The 23,866-nt window shown below is 39.2% G+C and overlaps 1 protein-coding gene across 2 annotated transcripts in view; it reads right to left on the bottom strand.

Moving 5' to 3' along the window:
• The window catches only part of LOC105926132 (WD repeat-containing protein 46), a 39,769-nt gene that overhangs the window by 10,071 nt on the left and 5,832 nt on the right, over window positions 1-23,866 (bottom strand). For both annotated transcript variants that reach the window (XM_036138690.1, XM_036138688.1), the window contains exons 3-10: window positions 22,005-22,085; window positions 21,794-21,906; window positions 21,617-21,704; window positions 18,738-18,799; window positions 16,579-16,683; window positions 16,325-16,475; window positions 1,438-1,673; window positions 1,028-1,181 (exon numbers count right to left, since the gene is read on the bottom strand). In XM_036138690.1, the coding sequence (XP_035994583.1) occupies window positions 1,028-1,181; window positions 1,438-1,673; window positions 16,325-16,475; window positions 16,579-16,683; window positions 18,738-18,799; window positions 21,617-21,704; window positions 21,794-21,906; window positions 22,005-22,085 (990 nt within the window). The remainder of the gene's footprint in view (window positions 1-1,027; window positions 1,182-1,437; window positions 1,674-16,324; window positions 16,476-16,578; window positions 16,684-18,737; window positions 18,800-21,616; window positions 21,705-21,793; window positions 21,907-22,004; window positions 22,086-23,866) is intronic.

Genomic DNA, 23,866 nt, shown 5'->3' on the forward strand with positions numbered 1-23,866 from the left:
GACTTTGATTGACAGGTGTCATAGATTAATATCACTGGATGAAGAATGACACAAAGCGCTGACTGGTCACAGGTCAAGTGAGCTGAGAAGAATCTTTAAAGTGTAATTCACCCCGATGTAAAAGGCACAACCCCCGCCTCCACACACATTTTGAAAAATGGCACCAAAGTGGGCTCCATGTTGAAACGTGGAGTGACCGGGGTGACATCTGGTAGTTTTGCCACAGATCTTTTGAGGTGGAGGATTTTTTACTCTTCCCCAGGTCTGTAGAGTCCTGCGTGGTTGAGCCTGATAATCAGCTCAAGGCGCTGACTCAGCGATGCTGAAGCCAGTGCTACCCAGGAAGAGGCAGACATTATGGCTGCAGTATCTGAGTGGTAAAATGATGTTAACAGCATCGTTGCTGACAAATGCTAAACAGTATGGCTCAATGCTCGCGCGATTCCAACTCCCGAGTCATAAGGGCAAAGGGCCCGGGGCGTGTCTGTCTGATGGGTTTATACACAACCAAGGATGTGCTAAAAGAATGCATAACTCCAAATAAACCCAAAATGCAATAGGAAAGTTGAAAAATCAAAAGTCAGACACATTTTATGAGAGAAAAGATGTGATGATTACTTTTCATTTCATAATTCATTCTTTGATTTTTTCTTTTTTTTTTTCTTTCTGCAGTTCGTCTACATCACAAAGTAACACGTTTTCTCTAAAAACAACACAATTTGAAAAGGAGTTCCAAACAGAAGGATTCGAAAACATTACCATATCTGTTGCCGTGTAATCAGGAGAAACTGAATGCGCATGTTGTTGGGTTTCAAAGAACATACTGCCTACTAGTGGCGTGGCAGGGAAATTACATAATTTTTTAGCATTTTTACTAGCATCGTCTGCACAGAAATCTCACTTAAAACATCATGTGGATCTGTTAACAGAAATGGAAAATAAATCTTTTTAACGGACTGCTGACATGTAAACAGATCGCTGACATGTAAACAGATCGTCATCTCTGCAGAGTGTTACTGATAATCACCTGAACAACGTCCCCTGTGGCTGCAGATAGCAGTCCTCTCTGACTCAGAGACAAACATGAAGCTCCAGCAGGAAGGAAGTAGGATCTGAGGGGTTTGAAAGCTCTGACGTCAAAGACTTTCATTTTTTTATCCATTCCAGATGTGATCATGTATCTGCCAGAAAACGCACACAAAAAACCCCCACAGAAAAATCACTAAAGGTCGATTACAGTGTAGAAAAGCATGCTGTCAGTTATCATAGAATATTAATAATAAAGGAATAATGAACAAAAAAGGCATTAATTGCATAAATGTATCAGTAAAAAACAGGATTTTTACTGCATCCAATGTTACAAGCATTTACAACCCGTAGAGCCCACATTTTTTTTCTAGAAGAAATCTAACATCATTAAGATTTCATGTGACTCACGTGCCAGTCTTGTCCACAGCGACCGAGCGAACGCCACCTTGGTGACAGAGCATTTTTACGAGGGCGTCTTTCTGATTGGGCGACCAAAGCGTGACAGTGCCGTTGGTGTGGCCGAGGTGGACGACGGCATTGTGAGGGTTCTGGCACATCACGTCAAGCCGGCCGGTCTTGGTGCAGATGGCTGCCACCTCCTTCCCAACAGACACGTCCAGGTACTGCAGGAAGCCCGTTGCACTCTGCAGGCGATGTCAACAAGAGATTAACTAACAAATGAGATTGCTTTTGGGCTTAAAAAATAAATAAAAATAATAATAATAATCATCTCACTAAATACTTTTTCTTCTTAAGAAGATCAATTCTGGTATAATTATTAAAAGGGAATTCATGAAAATAAAAAAAAAATATGAGATTGCAACATTATAACTAAGATGTGATGAAAGTATCAATTGTAAATCCTGATTTTCCCCAACCGTTGACTGCAGATTTGTATTTAGGCCATATTTGGTAGAGACATGCCCCAAAAGCTGCACAATTAATCGCATTTTCAATATAATCGCGATTTAAAAAAACGGCATTTCCAAGTCGCAGAGGTCTGCAATTTTTGGCTATGGAACAATTAGGGAATTAGACACGTCCATTAGGTGTCGGTAAAATGTTTAAAGTGGGTTTACCTCCACATGGAATAGAAGACAGTTGCAGCAGTGAGATAATCTAACTTTATTATTTGTTTTGAAGTTTATATAATCATATATAGCATCAAGTAGTGGTCAATCAGTTTAATACATAGACTTGCTTCTTGGTTGCACTTTGCACTTTATGTTCAACAAGGATTGATGTCCAAATCAATTAAAAGCTGTTCTCTTGAATAATATTCTGATTAATAGAAACATTAAAAGTTCTTGTTTTAAATAGTCGTTGTTTACAAACATCTTTCTTTAGAGGCTAATTTTGTTGCTTGTGGTTAATGCAGAGAAAAGTCGAAATTACAATTTTGGTTGAAATATATTGTAGGCAGAACACAATAATTTCTGCTCCGAGTTTAGATGCTGTGGGTTTTTTAGCAACTAATTTGCACAGCGAGGAAACAAATTGATTTGTTTTTTCTGTATGTTTAAAAAGACATGATAAATTAAACTGGGGGAAAAAAAAACAATCGCATTAAATCGCAATATTAAGATAAAAAAAAAAAAAAAAAAAAAATCGCAATTAGATTATTTTCCAAAATTTTTCAGCCCTACTTGCAACTGTAGCAGATTTTTCAAATGTAGAGATTGACACTTTTGATAATTCTTTGCAACACAATTCAAGCTCAGACATGGATAGGATCTTTGAACTTTCCTTCACTCTGCTACATTCTCCTACTACTGATCAGCTCAAACAAATTGCAGACACAGCCTGACCTGAGCTGAGCATTTTAACGTACAGAAAAGACTGGTTTCTCTCTCTTCAAGCAGAAATTTATTTTAATGCAACAACGGTTCAGAGAGAAAATAATTATAAACACCCCACTTTGTAGACCAGGGCGGGATCAGCTGCAGCACCTGTCTGATTCATTTGAAATGTGGAGTGAGTGGAACGAATCTCCTCCATCTCACGCCTTCGGCAGGCGGGCTGCTGGCAGCAGCCATGTAGGCTGGCCAGCCTGACTTTGTTTCACTTCTGCTTTGCTACACAACGAACTGACTGTTAACTTTAACTGTATAGAATAGAGGCTGAAGTTCCCCCTCTCAGAGATGCCCCAAGGCTGTTAAGGGCTTTGCAGGCAACGCTGCAAGTACCGGTTCCATCCAAATGCAGTATAGTATCGTTTTAAATACCGCTGTATCCCGGTACCCAATTAGTACCGGTATACCGAACAATGCTAGCTCACACTGAGTCTGCTGGAGGTTTCTTCCGGTTAAAGGGGAGTTTTCCTCTCCACTGTTGCTACATGCATGCGTGGTATGAGCGATTGCTGTAAAGTCAACAACACAATGCATGCAACTGTCCACAGTCGCTGCATGGTCATCCAGGAGGAGTGAATGGCACAAGTCAATGACTCGATACAATCTGCTGGGTTTCCTTAAACATTTTTTAAACTAATCTTTCTGTACAATTTCATAGAATTGACTTTGTAAAGTTCCTTGGGATGATGCATGTTGGGAATTGGCGCCATATAAATATACTGAATTTAAATTGAATTTAACATCAATTTTAAGTCTCGCCTTACACTAAATTGGTGTGCTGTGAAAAATTGTAAGGTGTGCTGTGAGAAATTACCCAATTTCACTTAATTAGCCTTAAAACATTTGAAAATTAACAAATCTTTGTTTGAAAAACCATTGCCAAGTGTCTGCTGTAATACAGATGAGCACAGTAACTTAATACTGTTCCAAGTCACTGGGTGGGGGCATTTAGCTAATTGCTGTGTTGCTTCTTAAACATGAGATTCAGTGCTGCATAACATAGGCGGTTATAAAAACTCAGAACTCGGCCCTGGACGGAACGTGGACCCAGATGAAGGCCCAACATAGCTAAAGTCCCTCTCTCAGATAACACTTTTGCCAGAGGGATTTTAGCTTGCCAAAAGAAAGCTAAGATGGTGACCTCGAGGCAATACCGTGAGAGCCATATTTCGTTGGGATTTGCATTGCAACTTGATGAATCTACAGATATTGGTGGACATTCACACCAGGGATGCAGCAGAGCCAATTCTGTTGTGCTTAGAGTAAGCGGGGAAAAGCTATCCAAAAGCGCCATGGTACCAAGTAAGCTTAAACGGCATGAATGAGAGAACCCTCAAAGCTAGCTCCCTTGTGGCTGAACTCATTGCTAAATGCAAAAAGTCCCACACAGTGGCTGAAACATTAATATTGCCTGCAAAGCCATTGTAAATGAGATGACGCAGTTAAAAGACATAGCTAAAGTCCCTCTCGCAGATAACACTTTTGCCAGATGGATTGATGACATGTCTGGAGTGTAGTTCATGGCCCGGTTAAAACAAGAACAGTCACCTTCACCGCTCAGCACCCTGGTTCACAGATGGGCTTCGTAAGATGAAGGCAGCAGGGCGGGTCCTTGAGCGCCGTTTCAGGGCCTCTGGCCTCACTGTCCATAAACAAATTTACCAGGAGCACAAACAAAAACACCCAGAGTCCCTCAAAGAGACAAGATCACAGTTTTACTCTGATGCCATTAGAAATAACCCTGGAAGTTCCGAGCAGCTTTTTTCCACAATAAACCACCTTCTCAAACCACAATCACCCCCACTTACTGCCACTACAGAAGAGCAATGCAATACATTTATGGATTTCTTCACACCACAAACTGCACTTAGTCACTCTTCTCTCTCTGGTCCTCCTACCCAAACTGTTTCTCCAACTCATAGCATATCCAATCCCCTAAACTACTTTCCTGATGTTTCATCAGAAGAGGTGCAGAACATCATCAGGAAGATGAAATCCTCCACCTCTCCCAACATCCCTGGTAAAATCCCATATCACTGCCCTAAATCCCCTGATCACTGCTGTTATAAATAATTCGCTTCAATCTGGTCATGTTCCCCTGTCTTAAAAAATGCCATTATCATACCATTGCTTAAAAAAACCCATTCTTGATCCGGAAGTCCTATCCAACTATAGGCCTAACTCAAATCTCCCTTTCATATCAAAAGTACTTGAGAAAGCAGTTGCCACTCACCTTCAGGACCACCTCAAACATAATAACCTCTTTGAAAAATTCCAGTCAGGTTTCCGTTTTGCCCACTGCACAGAGACAGCCCTAGTCAGAGTCACAAACGACCTCCTCATGTCATCCGATGCTGGCTCTTCATCCCTCCTCATCCTCCTTGACCTTTCTGCTGCATTTGATACTGTTGACCATGGCATTCTCTTAAACCGGCTCCACCTCATTACTGGACTAAATGACACTGCTCTCAGTTGGTTCAGATCATATCTCACAAAACGGACAGAATACATCTCCCTAGGGCACTCCAAATCAAATCCACACACAGTTACGTGTGGTGTCCCCCAGGGGTCAGTCCTTGGCCCCATCCTCTTCATTCTTTACCTCACCCCCTTTGGCCAAATCATCAGCTGCCACAATATTTCATTCCACTGCTATGCTGATGACATACAGCTCTATCTTATTTTGCTGACACCCCACCCTCATAATCATCCCCATCAAAACTCACCACCTGTCTGGAGGAGATAAAAGGTATGGATGTAGCAAAACTTTCTTCAACTCAATAGCTCCAAAACCGAAGCCATCCTGGTTGGAACTCCTCATCAAACCAAATTATTATCCATAACCAGCATCACCTTTTCTGGTGAAAATCACCTAAGCAAGACCTCTTTCTACCACCTCTGTAACATTTCCAAAGTCCGTCCCATTCTCTCCCTCCCAGATGCAGAAAAGCTGGTTCATGCCCCTGTCTCCTCCAGACTGGACTATTGCAACGCACTTCTCATTGGGATCCCTAGAAAGAGTCTGCAGAGGCTTTAGTACATTCAAAACTCTGCAGCTAGGATCCTGATGAGAGTGCGGAAACATGAGCACATTACCCCCAGTCTTCATTCACTACACTGGCTTCCCATCTCCACCAGGATTGAGTACAAGGTTTCCCTCCTCACACATCAATGCATCCATGGACATATCCCCCCCCCAACCACCTCAAAGAACTTATCAACCCACAGAAGACAACCCGCTCCCTTCGCTCCACTCACTCAAACCTCCTCCACATTCCCAGAACCAGACTCAGGACAATGGGAGATAGAGCATTTTGTGCTGCTGCCCCACATCTGTGGAATGCCCTCCCTGACACCTTGAGGGCACCTCAATCCACTGAGTGTTTTAAAAAAGGCCTTAAAACATTTCTTTTTAGCAAAGGTTTTGGTCCCCTTTAGATGTTTTTTTTCCTCTCTTCTAAAATATCTTTAATGCTTTTTTTCTTTTTTTACCTGTAGTACTTTGAGATCTTTTGATGGAATGTGTAATATAAATTAAATGTATTATATTATTATTATAGTTCTGGATAAAATATGCATCAAATTTGCATTGCAACTTGATGAATCTACAGATATTGGTGGACATACTCAGCTCTTGGCCAATGTGCGAGTTGTGGATGGAGACGCCATAAGCAAATACTTCCTATTTTGCAAGGCACTCCCAGAAAAAAAAAAAAAAAAAAAAAAAAAACACAGGAGAGGAAATTTTTCGAGTGATATCTAAATATCTTGACCACGGAAAACTTGCGTGGGAAAGCTGCATAAGTGTTTGCACTGATGGAGCCGCAGCCATTGTTGCCTTCATTAGCAGAGTGAAGGAAATAAAAAAAATATCGTGAGGCCCTCGTTGCCAAGACTTTACCAGCAGAATGAGTTTCTGTGTTGAGTGATGTCGTGCGCATTGTGAACTTCATTAAGACCTCACCTGTGAGAAGTTCAACATTTGCATTTTGTGTGTGAAATGGGAGCAGAGCTTAAAGCCATATTGCTCCATACGGAGGTCCGATGGTTGTCACACGGGAAGGTGCTGCACTGCGTCTATGAGCTGCGGGAGGAACTTTAAGTGTTTCTTACAAATGAGAGGTCAGATTACTCAAATCTCCTTGCAAGTGATGAGTGGTGTGGAAATGTGGCATATCTGTCAGATATATTCCATTACCTGAATTAATTGAACACACGGATGCAAGGCAGAAATGAAAATCTGCAAACAGCACAGAGAAAATGAACCGACTCCGTCTGAAGGTGCACCTCTGGCAACAAAATGCAAAGTGGCCACCTTGAGATGTTCCCTCTCAGAGAGAAACAGCAAGATGTCAACACTGTGGTGCTGTGTGAAGTAACTGCTAAACAACTGAACGCTCTTGAAGAGAAGTTTTCATTTTATTTCTCTTCATTTAGGGAGCCACATAGCTCAGCATCAGTTGTCGGAAAGGACGTGACTTTGCCGGAGCAGGAAGAACTAATGGAACTGAAACAAGATTGTGGTTCAAGCCTAAAGTTTGTTGATCTACCTCTAGACAGTTTTTAATTAAATGCTGCCAAGGAATTCCCCATTCTGCCTAAGAAAGGTATTTCAATGTTGCTCCCATTTTCCACGAAATGGGCGAGTTGAGTTTTTCAAGCCTGACTGCTCTAAAAACCGAGATAGACAGAGCTGTTGAGGAAGAGCTTTGCGTGTGTGTTCAATTCCTGCCAGGATATTAGCTTTGTGTTCATCTAAACAGCCCCAGGTTTCACACTGAGCATAAATAAATTGACAGTATTATCATTATATATACTGTATTACTTGGCTACAGAGTGTCAATTTGTAGTTTTTTTGGTTGGTGGTGTGCCGCATGATTTTTTTCAACATAAAAAGGTGTGCCCTGGCTCAAAAAAATTGAAAACACCTTGAACAAAATAGGGCTGGGGTCCATTTGTGGCCCTTGGCTGCAGTTCGACAATGGTATAAACTTGGTTTGCATGCACAGGAGGATTATGTACACTTTGACCATGTCAATATTTTTGACCGACCATTTGAAACATGGAAGATTTTAGGTAAAACAAAGTATTTATGATTAACTACACTTTTATTTATTTTTTTTAAACTTTCACCTGCCAATTATGGAATCATCTGGTCAGATCATCCTCCAATCGGTTGCAAGAAGGCAGCTTATTCATGAGCTTGGTTCAGATGGAGGTCTTTTCTGGTCAAAGGGTGTTGCGACATGCTTGCTCAAGAGTGGCAACTGCTGCATAGACTCAATGCACATGGCTGTGCTTCAGATAGGTGACTTTTTAGCAGTTAGCATCATAAACCTAATCAGATTTCACTGTTACGACTAGCATTATAATGCAAAGTGAGTATTTAAATTTGAATCTGTATTTATGATTAGACTGAAGTGATTATATATTTATGTTTATTAACTGGATCCGTTTGGTTTGTAAGATGACATTTGCTCTAATTTGGCATTATAAAAATAAACTGTCTATATTTCTAACATGCACGAGAAAAGGTTCAAGGAGAAAATAAATACATCTGCAAATCACTGCATCTTTAAGGCCCATCAGCAGTGTCAGGTTTGAGCAGGAAGCTCCATGCAGCACTGGTTCACGCTTTGCATGTCCAGATTATATTTCTCCTGGCACTTGGAACAGGCCGTTTGCAAAAGCACGTCACCAAACGTCTGGTCTGCTGTGCTGGAGGACATGCAGAACACAGCTATTGCAACTATATACTGCAACTGAAGCGATACCACAGGTTTTTATCTTTAACAGAATAAGTCTATTGTTGAGGTGCAGTAAACTCTGGCAATCAGAGACAAAGCAAAGAAATGAAATGCTTTAGGATTTAACAGTCACAATCCTAAATCGGAATGAGGAAACAGAATTACCAAGACAAATATGGTCTGGTTGTCATAAAATTGCTTAAGAGGAAGAAGGGGATTTATGAGATTTACAGCTCCAATGTTTCCTTGTCTGCTGATACCAGCCTAAATCAGGTTAGGCACTTAACAGTACAGCAATGTCTCCCATAGGCACAGCACGTTTATCTGCACAGCCCATTTCAGCGATAAGACAATTCAAAGTGCTGTACATGGATAGAACATAAGAAAAACACAGAGAAAAATACATTGCAGTGATACAATAATGGCCTGTAAAAAAAAGGTTGGACTACAAATTTGGACGAGTGATGTTTCAGTTGAGACTAAATATATATTCCAAGAAGTGGTGTTTAAAGAGCCTCAACACTTACAGGCTTTCATGTTTAGTTCTTAAAGAAAATGTTGCTTTTACACCCATATTTTTAAAAAAGTTGCCACCAGGGAGAAAGACATTCACAGGAAGTGTGTCTTTTCACATTATTTCTAGTGCTGTTTGACAGGAACTTCAGGGAGAAGGGAGTACAGAAGAAAAATGTGTCAAAAGCCCTCTGCTCCAACTAGGACACACAAAGCCTCTTGCTTATATGAGTGTAGCCTAACTTTTTGAGCTTCTCTACCAAGTTGACACTAGAGATTTAACTCTTGCACAGATGAATCCATAAACTTCACGGAGGACTTCATCCCTACCTGCATCTGGCAGATTATGATCTCTACAGAAATACCTCCCAGGCTTTAACAAGGTACACATAAAAAAGAGCCTCTATCATAAATCTGACATTTTAGCAAGCAGAGGAATTGCGGACAAGATATCAAACAAAGTCTACAGCCACACTACGTTCTAAACTGGACTTTGAACTCTTAACAGTATCTGATAAAGCTGCTTAACAACACCATCCAGTTGATAAGGTTCTTGTTATCTACCATCACCTGGGTAATGTGTTTGTCATGCCCACTTTGTCGGCCATCTGCTGCAGCTTGCAAATGAAAAGGCAAATTAGAAATCCAACACCTGCATTGTGCCACACTAAGATTCTTACACGCCAACTACACTCCAGTAAGGACCTAAACGGCCTTTAATACTTGTGTGTATACATGTCCTGAACCTTTAAGGTTATTTTTGTGTTCCTCAGAAGAAGAAGAAGAAGAAGAAGAAGAAAAAAAAGTGAAGAGTTCTCGAAACCAGAATATTTAAGACCTTAGTGTTCGGATGCAGTTCCCCTCATGTAGAGTAAGCGCAGTTCCTTAAATGTAAACATATGATTAACGCAGTAACATAGCAAAACAGCTCTGGATGAACCTACTGCAGACTAAACTTTTTTTTTTTTTCAGAAGAAATCTTGCAGCTGATTCAATATAAAAACCTTAAAGGTGACAGCTTTAATTTCAGAATAATCTTGTTAAATAACACATGTAGTTAATGTTTGTCAATGACCATCAATAACTATCACCACCTGAACACACAACGTGGCCCATTCACATTGATCCGATGCGATCAGTTTTGCTGTAAAAAACAAATAGTGTGGGGATCATTTTGTGCTTTAATCTGTCTCAAAAAGCAGGTGCTCAGAACTTTTTACATGTTAGCACATCAACGAGGAACTGAGAATCTCTAACCCACAAGTAGGAAATGCCACTCGCTGCTTTTACTGGGCCGTTTTTACTGTTGTAGTAAGAAAATGTAACATCATCATCATCTAACCTCAACCAAGACAAACCACAGCCCGACTTATGTACTGTTATATATTTGTAGGCATGTATGTTTCAAAACCAATAAACATGCAAAGATTTCATTTTAACAGTAGGAATCAAAACCTTGGCTTATTTAAGGTTATAAAAGCAACTTTTTTCATCAAAACGATTCATTTTTCAAAAATAATACATCCACAGAACGTCTAGAGTGGTGCAGAATAAATGTATTAAATTTGCTGAAAATTAACTATATGGTATATAAATAATTGTTTTATAAATTTTGAGGGGTCCAAAATATATATTAATTTAGTTCTGGTTACAATGTCGATGTTGACGCGAAAGGATTCTGCACCAATAGAAATAGGTTGTTGCCAGATAATAGTAGCACCAGGATAGCCCAAAGAAATGGCTTCATCTCTACATTACATTTTTCAGATTTAAGCGGGCCAAAAAAAGAAGCAAAACGAGGGAGAACATCGGTCACGCTTTGAGTGTTGGTGCCGACTTATGGAAGAAAAAGGGGCTTAGAAGCCACACGGAGGTTGCCGTTTTCTTTCTGGACAGCTAAGTTAAATGTTTGCTAATGCTAAGCATTATGCTAATGCTACTGAAAACTGGCGCAGGCAAACAGTACAGCTGAAGGTTGCAATGAGAACAGGTGATTGTGAGTACGCCACCTACTGGCCGGGAAGAGTTAAACTTGTAGCCTTCTTTAAATCTCAGTCAATCTTTATTAAATGTTGACTATGCCAACTTAATTTGGAAGACAGAGGGTCAACTAAAATGCAAAATGTCAGTATGTAAAATAGAGCAACAAGGTAGGCATGTTCTCCTGGTAACGAGCCTTGGAAAAAGTATTTATATCTCTAGAACTTTTGCACTTGTCACAATAAAACAGCAAATCTTACTTGCATCTTACTGAGATTTTATGTAAATTAACCAACAAAGTGGGACCTAATTTCTAAGAATAAATACATATTTTTCTTTTCCACAAATAAATATCTGAAAAGCGTGCCTGGCATTTATTTTTTTGTTCCTGAGTCAATACCTTGCAGAACCAGGTTTGTGTCTGCAATTACAGCTTCAATTCTTTTTAAGCATTTCTTTACAAGCTTCAACCAGATTGGACGGAGAGCATCTGTGAACATTAAATTTTAAGTCTTCTAACGAATCATCATTTAGGTTTTGGTCTGAATTGTGACTGGACCAGTCTAACACATGAAGACACATTGACCTAAACCGCAGCCACAGCAGGACAGCGCCACAGACATGTTTCACAGTGGGGAGTGGGACTGGTGTGTTCAAGCTTGTGTTAAGTGTTTGTTTTCTGTTACACATCGAGTTTAGCATGTAGGCCAAAAGTTTAAGCACCCTCCTCCAAACATTTCTTTCAATAATGGCTTTCTTCTTGCCCCTCTGTCATAAAGGTCAAATTTATGGAGTCAAACCTAGAAGGAGGGTATTAGCAAAATAAATTTGAAAGAGAGTGCTTAAAATTTTATAGGGTCAGTACAGCTGCATTCTATTCTTAGAATTGTCTTTGAAGATTTTAGGTAAAACACAAAGTATTTATGATTAACCACACTTCTTGCTTTATGTTATGTTGCTTTATGTTATATATTACATGTTATGTTGTCTTCAATTCAATTTTATTTATATAGCGCCAATTCACAACACATCATCTCAGGGCACTTTACTAAGTCAAATTCAATCAAATACTGATTGTTCAAAAGGTTTCCCTATCTAAGACATCAAGTCTTAACAAGCAGCATTCATTCCTCCTGAAAAAGCGTAAAGCCACAGTGGACGGTCGTCAGCATTGTCGACGGCTTTGCAGCAATCCCTCATAATGAGCATGCATGAAGCGACAGTGGAAAGGAAAACCCCCCTTTAACAGGGAGGAAAATCTCCAGCAGAATCACGCTCAGTGTGAACGGTCATTTGACACGACCGACTGGGGGTCGGTTGGACATGATGCAGGTTTGCACAGATACCACCTTATCGTATATGGGGTTGTCTTTCTGCTTTTGCTTTGCACTCACACTTATCTAGGCGTTCTACTACCCTCTCAAAGTGAAGATGATGCATCAAATGAGCCAACACCGTTTCTGGTCACATTGAAACTACTGATAGCGCATGAGGCAAAGGACCACTCACTTTGTTCAGCGGACTCCACGTTGGCAGATGCATGCAGAGCTCAATTTTTACGACCATGCTTGGCGGCAAGAAGTCTTCACATTTAAGTGTTTCACATTTGAGTGTTTCACATGTGACACCGAGCTGTGTGCATTGACAGATGTGCGGTGGGTGCCTGCTGGAAAAGAACCGTATCACGAAAGTTGGTCACGACTGAGGCGAGCCTGTCAGGATGGGGAGAAATTCACGAGGGCCGGTGTGTAAGAGGTCTCCGGAGTCAGAACCTCCAACAGCCCCACATAAATTAAACTTTAGCTCTTAGCGGTGTTCCTCACGCTGAATCGCTTCCTCGCGTTCCTCAGCTTTCAACACATCCATCTGAGGACCGACAACACCACTACAGTGGCTTATATCAACCGTAAAGGAGGACTGCGTTCCCTTCGGTTGCATGCATTAGCTCACAAGCTGATCATTTGGAGCAGCAAACATCTCCTGTCGCTCAGAGCTACTACCCATGTACCCAGGGCTCTGAACCGTGGGGCAGATATGCTGTCATGGGGCGCTCCATCATACGGAGAATGGACTCTGCACCAAGCCATAGTGGAACAGTTGCGGTTCCGCTTTCCCATGAGATTTGTTTCCACCTGCTTCAATCGAGAAACCCAGCATAGAACAGCTTAAACGTTGGTTGAAATGTAGAAGCCACAAAATGAGCGGAAAGAAAGCGATATAAGCAGAGAGAGGCTTTCCTATCCTCTCTCACAACGGATTAAACGTGAGGAAGAAACCTGCTAAATCCACATAGGATTACAGCTGATACTAAGAATAAATATATGTAAAAATACAGGCCTATGCTTTTAATTATAGGGCTTACTGAAAAAAATAGACTTCAAAACAGCTTCTTTTCTAAAGTTGCAAAGTCAATCACCCCGATCTAGTCAGCCACTCAGATCCCATCTCGGCTTCATACACACACAGTGCGTTAACCAGAAAAAGGCGTTCTGTCAGGGGAAAAAAAAAAAAAACGAAGCCCAAAAAAGCAACTTCATATTCAAAAACAAACCCAAGAAACCACCACCGACGCCTCATCAAAGTTGCATGTGACTTTAGAGAAAAAAAACTTGTTTACAATAAGCAGACTATGCAACAGTGCAGCTCACATGAACACCCCTCATGGATCGTATGATGACGTTTTCATCACCCTGAGAAAAGGCTAAACAAACGTAGCTTACTTGCAGACGCTGGTATTAGGTCTGAACATTGAAATGTTGACTCCTAACCAACAAGGAAACGTAGCGATCCCATTGGTGTCTTTGGTCAGATTACATGTATAGTAAAGTCCTTTCGGTTACACGCTCGTATCAAACACTGACATCCCTGGCCAATCCTTCGGGGTTTAAAAAAAAAATAAAAAATCAATGAAAAAACTCCATATGGTCATGATTACCATATCAAGAGTCAATCCGGCAGATACCAACACAGCAGCTGTGTTTTGTTGTTGCCATAATATGTCTGTTAAGGAGATAGGACAGATCTGTTCACCATTTGACTCATACAAGTAAATTATTCAAGCGTTACTGCTCTGTTTGTACGACCACAAGATGGTCGTGAGGCATGCGTGCTGCGCTGTTCTAAACTTAGTCATTTGACGTCATTTGAGGAATGCCCCATTAGAGGTATAAAAGATCATGGTGCCTTAACTTCAGCCGCCCCTCCAGTGTTGGGACCTATCAGCTAAAGCCGTAAGTAACACAAGCATACCCCTCCTTGAAGATATGAAGTACAGATTAAATGCCTGCTTTGAATTAATCCCCTGTAATTACAGACCAAGGATTCTGATCGCTTTTGAGCATTAATTTAAAAACACTAGACCAGAGGGCAGCAACCTTTACAATCCAAAAAGCCATTATAATCCTTATTCTTGATAAATAAAACTTTGTCTGTCGCACCTACATGACCCCTTTTTAGCTTTATAAACACATACTGTATAAATAGTTTATTCTTTATAAGTAAATTAAATAAATTTAATTCTGATAAGAGTATTTGATTTCAGGTTTTAGTACCAAAAAAAAAAAATTCTTGAATGAAATGTTTCATATTGGTGGAAAATGAAGAATATGTAGTTTTTGTTAGGAATTTCACCATGTGGAAATTTAAAAGAAGCATCTCATCAGCTTTTTGCTTGAAGTTTCAATGCAGAAACACAAGATTCTCAAGAAATGCACAAAACCATCGATGTGGGAAAGCTGTGGTTTATTCCAGGGCTAACTGGAGCCTTCTGCAGCCTGTATCCAAGAAAAGGGTGGAAGAGAGAGAAAAGCGGAAAGGAAGTCCATATACAGCCTGCAGTGTAACAAGACAACAGCGACTCCTTCCTCGCCTTAGAGGCTCTGCTTCTCTTCTTCACAGTGTAATATGATTCAGGGTACTACTCAGATTTAAAGCCTTTTTTAAGTCCCTGCAGTTTAGAAAAGCCTGGTAGAGAAGCCTTTGAATTCTGTCATCTTTGTCAATCTTTTTTTTTTTTTTTTTTTTTTTAAAACAAGACTTTTGTATCTGTTCTTTTTTAATCTTAAGTGAATTTAGTACCTTTTTGATCACATTTTATTTACACAAAAACCTGATCTTAAATACATATTTTTGGTCATTGACTGGGTAATAAAATAAAATAAAAGCATGTGCTGAGATTTTCAGGTTTTAACTCCAGCTACAACAAGCTGTTTTATCTTTTTAATTAAAAATACTTCTCAGGCCAAACTCGGCAAGAGTCACATGGACCTCCGGAGCCCCAGGCTGCAGACGCATGCTTTAGCATGACATCTGCGTTTGGCTTAATTAAAACCCTGTTTGGAAAACCACCACATTTCTTGTCAACTGACTGCAAAATGTTTACTTTAGAACAACACAAAGCTGAAACTGGCTTCTGGTTATTGCAGTGCGATAAACAGCCAGTGCTTCTGGAGCTCTGGACCAACTCAGATCAGCGGCATCTTAAAAGCTAGGACTTGCAAAATAAAGGAGGGTGTCTTCTTGACTGAACGCAGATTGTGAACTTTGGTGCCACTAGCATAAAAAAAAAAATATATATATATATATATAAAATCACTGCATGGTGTTTATTGTGCAAAAAAAAAAACAACTTATGTAAGAAAATTACCAAAGGATACAGAATTTTAAGCTGCTCTGTCAGTCGGAGCACAAACACTCGTATTTGTACCATAATTATTTTTAATTTTTTTTACCAGATGTGATTTCTACACAAAGGCTTTTGTTAATTATGAGATGGGATGGACATGAATCCCCAGCTGGAGTACTCAGTTTTAACAAAAGAGATGAAATGTGCCTCTAAATGAAACTTGTTCTGCATCAGGAAAGGTTCACCAGCATACCGCATGAAAACAGAGGATGTGATTACTTTAGGGCACACAAGCAGAACAAGAATAACATTTTCCACTACATGTTTAAACCAACTTTGAGAACCACAGGTCCTGTTTGATCTAAGTTAGTCGAGAGACCAATCGGGAAGTAAAATGGCCTTTTCTGAATGAGAGCGTATTCTTTAAGTCAGTGCAAACATAAACCCTGATGGGTAATTGCTAAGATCCAGGTGTGTTGGGGGAAAATAAAGAGTAAGCGGGTCAATTTAAAATAAACCAACATAAACAAAACTGAAGTTATGGAGCATCAATGGTATTCAGGGGACATTAAACTCACCGCTGTGGCCAGGAGAAAGTGATACGGGAGGAACTGCATTCGCAGGACGTCGTTGAACTTGCGAATGCAGTGCAACTCTATTCCGTTGGAGTCGTAGATGTAGAGCCACTTCTTCTGAGCCACGGCATACATGTGTTCGGTGTGGAGCCACCTAAATTAAGACCAGACAAACTCTCTGTTAGACCTCAAAACACACGATGGGAATGTTTGTGCACAGTGGAAAAATTATTATTATTATTATTTTTTAAACGTACTTTACATCGTTGACAGACTCCATGACATTGATCTCACACATGAGCTGCTTGGACTGCCAGTCTAAACAGGCCACATGGCCTCTCCTCCCACCCAGCAGCAAATGGCTGAAGAAAAAGCAACACTAGATTACAAACATGACTACTAAAGGAAAAGAGTCTTAAAGTGTTTCTATGAAAACCTAACATAAAAAACAAAAAGTTTGGGAAAAATGTAACAAAGCAAACATAAAAAAGAGCAATAAATAAAAACTGACGTTAAACCAGATTATTTTTCCTCCCAAGAGTCAACATCTCCCTCTCTCCAGACAACTCTCAGCTTTTGTTTAAAGTTGGACGGTTTGTGAGTCCTGAATGTCGCTACACAGTTAAACTAAAACTTAAGTCACATCTGGTTTTAACAGGTTACAGGAGATTACAGAGAAAATACATTAACAGAAACTGTAACAATCTAGAAATTACCAATCTAATCAAACAGTTACCAGTAAACTCTCACAAACATTTCTGGGATTATTTATTATTTGGCTCCAGAAAACACATGAGCTTTAGTGGTGATGCTTGTGGGAGACTTTGTGGGACCAGCAGAGCCAATCCTAAAAATATTGTCAGGACATTCCAATTCAAACCTCAGGGGAAGACATGCCTTAACATAGAGAGAAGACATTTCATCTATACATCCTCTCGAGGGCCGGTGTCCTGAAACTTTTAGAAGTTTCCCTGGTACCACACACACGAATCAAATGGCACAATTAGCTCCTCAGTATGCAGTCAGAGTCCTGCTAATTACCTGATTATTTGACTCAGGCGTGTCGGACCAGGGACACATCTCGGTCCTTAAGGACTGGACTTTGACACCCGTGTGAGTCTAGACTGTTTCTACACCCAGTGCCATAATGTTTGACATATAGCGCACACAGGATAAAACCAGAAATAATTCTGGCAGGAAATTAAAATGTCAAAGGAAATGATGATTAAAAGTGAAACCTACCATTGTGGAGGGATGGATTCGGATCATAAATGGTTGTACAAACTTTGAAAAATTGTAAATAATTAAGCCCTTTTTATTTATTTATTGTTCTTTTGACAATTTTTTTAATTTACTCAATTATTCCACCTAAGAGCAAGACTGAACTCTCCAGATGTTCATATGTTTTTATTGACCATTACGGCTTACATGCCGTTTATATCTTCATATCATCCGTCTAAAGGGCATTATTGTATATAGTTTTTTTAATAGTGTAATACTTCATTTAGTAATCTATTCTACTTCCATACACATCATTGTCGTTATTTCTGCTATTACTAAAATTATATCTTCAACACCTGTTTGGATATTGTGCCATTATATTTCTTGTTAATTACTCTCATCATCGTCATCATCATCATCATTATGTTATGTTATTACTGTAATTTACTTGTGTTTGTGCTGTTGTAATGCCAAAAGTTCCACCTTAGTGCAATAAGAGGCCTTGTTATCTTATAATCCATTATCGATCATGTCATAAAAGTTAACAGGGACACAAGGAGAGTTTAGACCTCCAGATTTCCCAGGCTTTACTCTTTATTTGCAAACCTCTTCAGACAAATGAGGTTAACTTCTAAGAGCGGATGTTTTACTTAGCTAAACACAAGGGCTTTGTTATTTTTGAATAAAAATGTCCTAAAGATTAAATATTATAAAAGCTCATCCTGAAAACATTTAAAGTTTACCCAACCTAGAACAAGTTACTCTATGACTGGACTAACTGATTATACACTTCTGCAAACAAATTTGACCCGTTTCTTTTGTAAAGTGTCTTGATGTGACATTTATTCTGAATTGGATTCATACAAATAAAATAAACTGAAAACCATAAACTGATTTTTGAAGTTGAACATGCTAGGATTTTGAAAGCAGGCATCATTTATGTTTTATTACGAGTATTTGCTTGTAATATATATACAAAACAATTAGGATGGTTTGGAGAAAGACTGCCAAAATTGTGTTCAACTTTATGAGCAAAAAACCCCAAAACAATAGGAATATAAATCATAAATAGCTGCAGGCTGACATTTTAAAAATCTTAACAGTTCTGATTTTATTGTTCCTGTTCATGCAACATAAATCATGTTACATAAATCATATGTAATGAGCCATGAGAGAAACAGCGAGTGATACTAACCGTCCAGTCCTGCTGTAATCCAGACGATATGGACCAAACTGACATAGTTTCAGATTAAAATACTGTAAAGAGAGGGAAAAAAAACTTTAAAGTTTGCAGGACTGGGGAAAAAAGGCAATTAGAGTCATCCTTCTTGGGTGAAAAAAAGACGGAAAAAAACTAATAGAGCATAGAGAAAACTGAATGGCTTGGAATACATGACCCAAACAGAATATAAAGATAACTACGCATCACCTAGAGAGAATAAATTCCTATTTCCTGCATTCCTAAAGGCTCCAAGAACACAACAAAATGTACATATGGGCTAAAAAAAAAAAAGGGTTTGTCCCCTTTCAGCCCATTAGATGTCATGTTGGTTCAAGTCAACAAAGGAGAGATGAAACTTCAATCGATTCATCCAAACTCATCAGAATGTGGTAATAATCCCAAACTTTCTTTTTTTTTTGGTTTCATTCTCTGAATCAGCTTGAAAAGAGCTGAGCTCATCCCAGCTGGGGCTCTTCTATGCCGTAAAAGGAAATGCTTCTTTGGGTAAGCCGGCTCAATGAAGCGGGACTCATTTTCCAAATCGGTTACATAATTGGCCAATTCCTGATGCAAATCTTACTGGCCACTTGGGAAGGCCTCTTGCTCACGGAACATAAAACACTGATGGAGCGATGTTACAAATCTGTGCACCAAGATGCACAAAAGAACAACGCAGCATACTATGTATGCTGCAACCCATAACGTTTTTCAACTTCTACTTTAAACCCATCGATAATGTTTGGTGCTCCGTGCCGGATCTACCTGTCGGTCATTATGTCAAGAGTGGCTGCGTGAACGGGCAATGGCGTTTTGATTGAAAATACGGTCAATATAATGGAGTTTGATGATGCACTTATTTTGGGATTTTAGATACACTGTACATAAAGATAAAAGACATTCTCACCATCTAACATTAAATCATACTAGGGCTGAGCTATATGGAGCAAAAATATATTGATTTTATTAGGCTGAATATACAATATTTATCTCAGTATGTTATTTTTCTTTTCATAAATTATAAAAAGGCATCGGTATATGAAAGCTTTATCTCAAATGTCTTACAGGCACATTTTTAAACAAACAGCTGTAGATAAATAAAAACGCCTGTAAAATAACCTCCTGGAATACATAAAAGTATAATTCTAACGCAACACAGACCCTCCCAATATAAACGATGTAGTCTCATCCTAAATCTCTTTGGAAACAAATCTTGACATGTTGCCCAGCCCTAAATCATACCAAACCTTTCCCGGTCAGCTAAGATCACTACAGTTATTTCCATTTGCCTTCTTCAAATTCTGAGGCTTATACAATTCCAGATATTAACTTTCTGTTCCAAGTGATGCAGTAATTTGGATCAGAAAGTTAATTTCTGGAAGGTGTTGGATTTCCTTCCTGACAGAACCGCTGTGACTGAGCCAGGCATGGAGGGTGCCTTTGCCTTGCTCACACACCTTTTCAGCTCAGCTGACACATTCTTTATATGGAATAAAGTCAGGGCATAAGATGATGCATCAGCATTTCCCCATAATGTTCTTCTCCCATGATGTCACCCGTTTTGTGAAAGTCATCGGTCCCTGGTGTGGCAAAACACCCTGACAGCATGATGCTGCCACCCTTGTACTTTATAGTTGGGATGGGGTTCTCAGACTTGGAACCAACCACTTTAATTTTAGTCTCATCGGACCCTTGGATTTGTCTTCAAAACGAAGGTCTCTGTCTCTGAGTGAATTTGTACTCTTTCTTTCAGAATACTGGCTTCTTCATTGAGTAGAACGCATTTCCCTGTGGTTTATTACACTTAACAGCTACCACTTTCACAAGGTCTGTTGTCTTTGCTCTGGGGTTAACTTGTACATTTCACACCAGAACACGTTCATCTCTAGGATACAGAAACGTATTACTGCACATTTTAATAGTTGGACATCTTCACGCTGTTTACTCATCTTAAACATCTTAAACATGACAAAGATGGCACCTTTAGTTACCTGAATATTTTACTCAAAGACGAACTAGAACCGTGGAGATCCACAGTTCTCTTCCTGATTTCTCGGTTGATTTCTTTTGTTTTTCCCATGATGTCACAAGGAAGGAGTGTGTTTGATGAATTGGCTTAAAATACGTCCACAAGTGTACTACCGCCAATTAAATCAAATGTGAAGAAGCTTAAAGGCCATGACATCCTCATAATGGCAACTCCAAATTGTTTAAATGTATCATAATCTTAACCTTTATGAAGTTCTGAATAGGAGTAATTTAAAAAGATACATTTCTTGTTGTTTTGGCATTTAAAAAAGCAGAAATAATTTCGTAATCTAAAAGGAAGAGATTAGTTTGTTTTAATGTCACCCAATCAAATGAAAATATTGTCTTTTTAATAAGAGTATGTAAATATCTAGTTGAACTTTATAATTAAAAGCAGATACCAGTGCAATTAAAGTGTCATATAGACCTCAACCCATTAATGTATTACATTAAAGTGCAAAACATACCTCTCTCTGGCATCAGCAAAGCTCTCTAATGCCCCCTAGTGATTTTTACAAACAACTAAGGACCTAAATATATGTAACCTAATAAGTTTATCTGTCTTTATACTTCTCATATAAATTATCCTCAATTGCTTTCACACAGTGCAGTCTCAATACATTTAGGCACTATGACATTTTCTGATTTTGTATTTTAACATAAAATATATTTGACCAAATTATTAAACTACTTCTTCTGTTATATAGTCTCTATTTAACTCTTTAGCTCCAAAGCACAATAGTTAGCAGAGTTATATAACAAAAGATTTTGCAACTTCAGCAAATCTTTTCAGTTAAAATGTGACGGTTTATTTAAAGCCATGGTACCTTTGCTCCAGATGTAATGTCCACGGCATCCGCAATATCCTCCTGTGAGATCGTACACGTGTCCTCATCTTCATCCCCTTCTAAAAAGCTGCCATCAAAGAGAGAAACGGTTCAAAGTGGCACGGTTTCATATCTGATTTTGTCAGCGTCTTGCAAATTTCTTGCTGAGTAAATTACCCCGCGTCCTCTGGCAGTAGGATGTCAAACCGAGCGGCTTGTTTCTGGGCCATGTCTGAAGCGTCCGCTGAGCGAGTGATGATTTCCTTCAGCTTGTAATGCTTCCGATGGGTCTGAAACGACAATAGAGTAGTAAGGAGATTAAGATGGGAGAGAGAGAAAAAAAGCTATTTGCACAGAGCTGAAACCATTCAGATATAAAGAAGCTTACCTTGCGAATATTGTCGTTCCTCTTGAATTTTTGCATTCTGTCTTGCGGGACAGGCACGGGCCCGGGGAAAGGGTCGGATTTCTGAAAGACGGCGATAATTTAGGAAGTTTTAAAAAAAACGAAAAGAGAGGATTTAAAATTGGAGCTCAAAGAAGGAATATGGGAATATGAATAATTGCTGTGTTGCACAACGAAATTCGCGGGATGCAGGGGGTCATAGAGAAAATTGTATCTTTAGATCACATCTGTGACTGTGAAAATACATCCATTATACCATAGCAGTAATAAAACACTAAAATACATACGATACCTACCAATGCTACCTAAATGAAAACATAACAGGGGGAGGTACACACGTTTTACTCTGAGGATATAAAGTCATGCACCACCCTAATAAACTTTGTAGAAGAATAACACGCAGTATTTCTGTGTTATTTAAGGGACAGCTGGGAAACAACCAACACCCAATGACAACAACCAGTCGCAGCCGGACGATCAGAAGTTAGTTAATTGAGCAACTCTCCTTTCATGTTAAGGCTGCACAACAAATCACTCATTTATTTTTAGTGGAATATCGCTGTACGTAGTATGCATATCGTAAAGACTGCAATACATTTTAGCCATTTAGATATAAATTGAGGCTCTATGTCTGTAATATACTTCATTAATACAGCATAAAAATCAAGAAACTAAAGCAGACATGGATTGAAGGCAACTTTTTGAAAATAAACCTTATTGTTGAGATGCAAAGAGTTTTTTCTTGTAAGTTTGCCATGAATCCAAAGCAGAAATACATCAACATTTTTTTAGTTTGTTTTATTCAATTAATTTTATATCATCCCCACAACATTCAGATATATTCAGATACAGATATCAGCAAACGGCGTCTTAGGATTGTGCAGCCCTAATCTTCACACTCCCAGATATACTGGTTTCACTCTGCTGCTTAAATTTCACTCACTCATACAGTCACGTCTAAATATAGACCGTCCGACTCTGGAAACTTTTAAAAATCTGAACGGGCAACTTGGTTGTAACCTTCCAGTACTTTCAAACAACCAACAATAAAAATGTATGTCTAACAGAAAGAAACAACACAAACAGCATAAGCTGCATGTATCCTCACAAAAAGAAACTATAATAGGAAGAGTCCAAGTTCAGCAGCCTGATAGAGGAAATAAAAAAACTCCTTTGAACAGTGCATTGGTTTACAGGTACTGAGAGGAAGTGAGTTCTCCGGGATCAGTATCCTGTAAGTTTTAGATATTTTATATGGTCAATCACATCTGTTCTTTTTTAACCAGGAGGCCAATTAACGTGCCGGCACCCGTCAATCAACCTCGGACATTCGGCAGTAACCAATCAGCGATCGCAATTTGTCCCACACTGAAATGCCTCGTATCTGCCGCAGCTACACGTCATTTAATTTCAACAACATTGTCGAGATTCTGCCTTACGAACGCACTGCAGTCAGAGGGATTTTGTTAAAAACACTGAGAAAGAAATGGTTAAATGTTTTATTTTGCAAATGCATTCACAGGGCATTAATGGCATAAAGAGAATTGCATGCAATGCTGAACATATTTAAGTTCGTTTTTAGTTATAGTTATTTTGTAATTGCTGCTGTTGCACAGGAACAGTGAAATCATAGCCCTTTTTTGTCTGTATAAGACAAGACACTAACTCATTAATTTACTGTTCTTAGCTCATTGTGTAATCCCAATAGCAGCAAACATGTTATAGTTTCATTGTTTACAAGGACAGGGACGCCATCTTGTTTTACAAGCTTGTTTCACAGCTTGCATTTAGTTGCACTTTAAATTCAAGCTTCTAATCATATGAGCCATCAATGAAGTAGCAAA

The sequence above is a fragment of the Fundulus heteroclitus genome, chromosome 1, assembly GCF_011125445.2.
Source record: "Fundulus heteroclitus isolate FHET01 chromosome 1, MU-UCD_Fhet_4.1, whole genome shotgun sequence".
Taxonomy (NCBI): Eukaryota; Metazoa; Chordata; class Actinopteri; order Cyprinodontiformes; family Fundulidae; genus Fundulus; species Fundulus heteroclitus.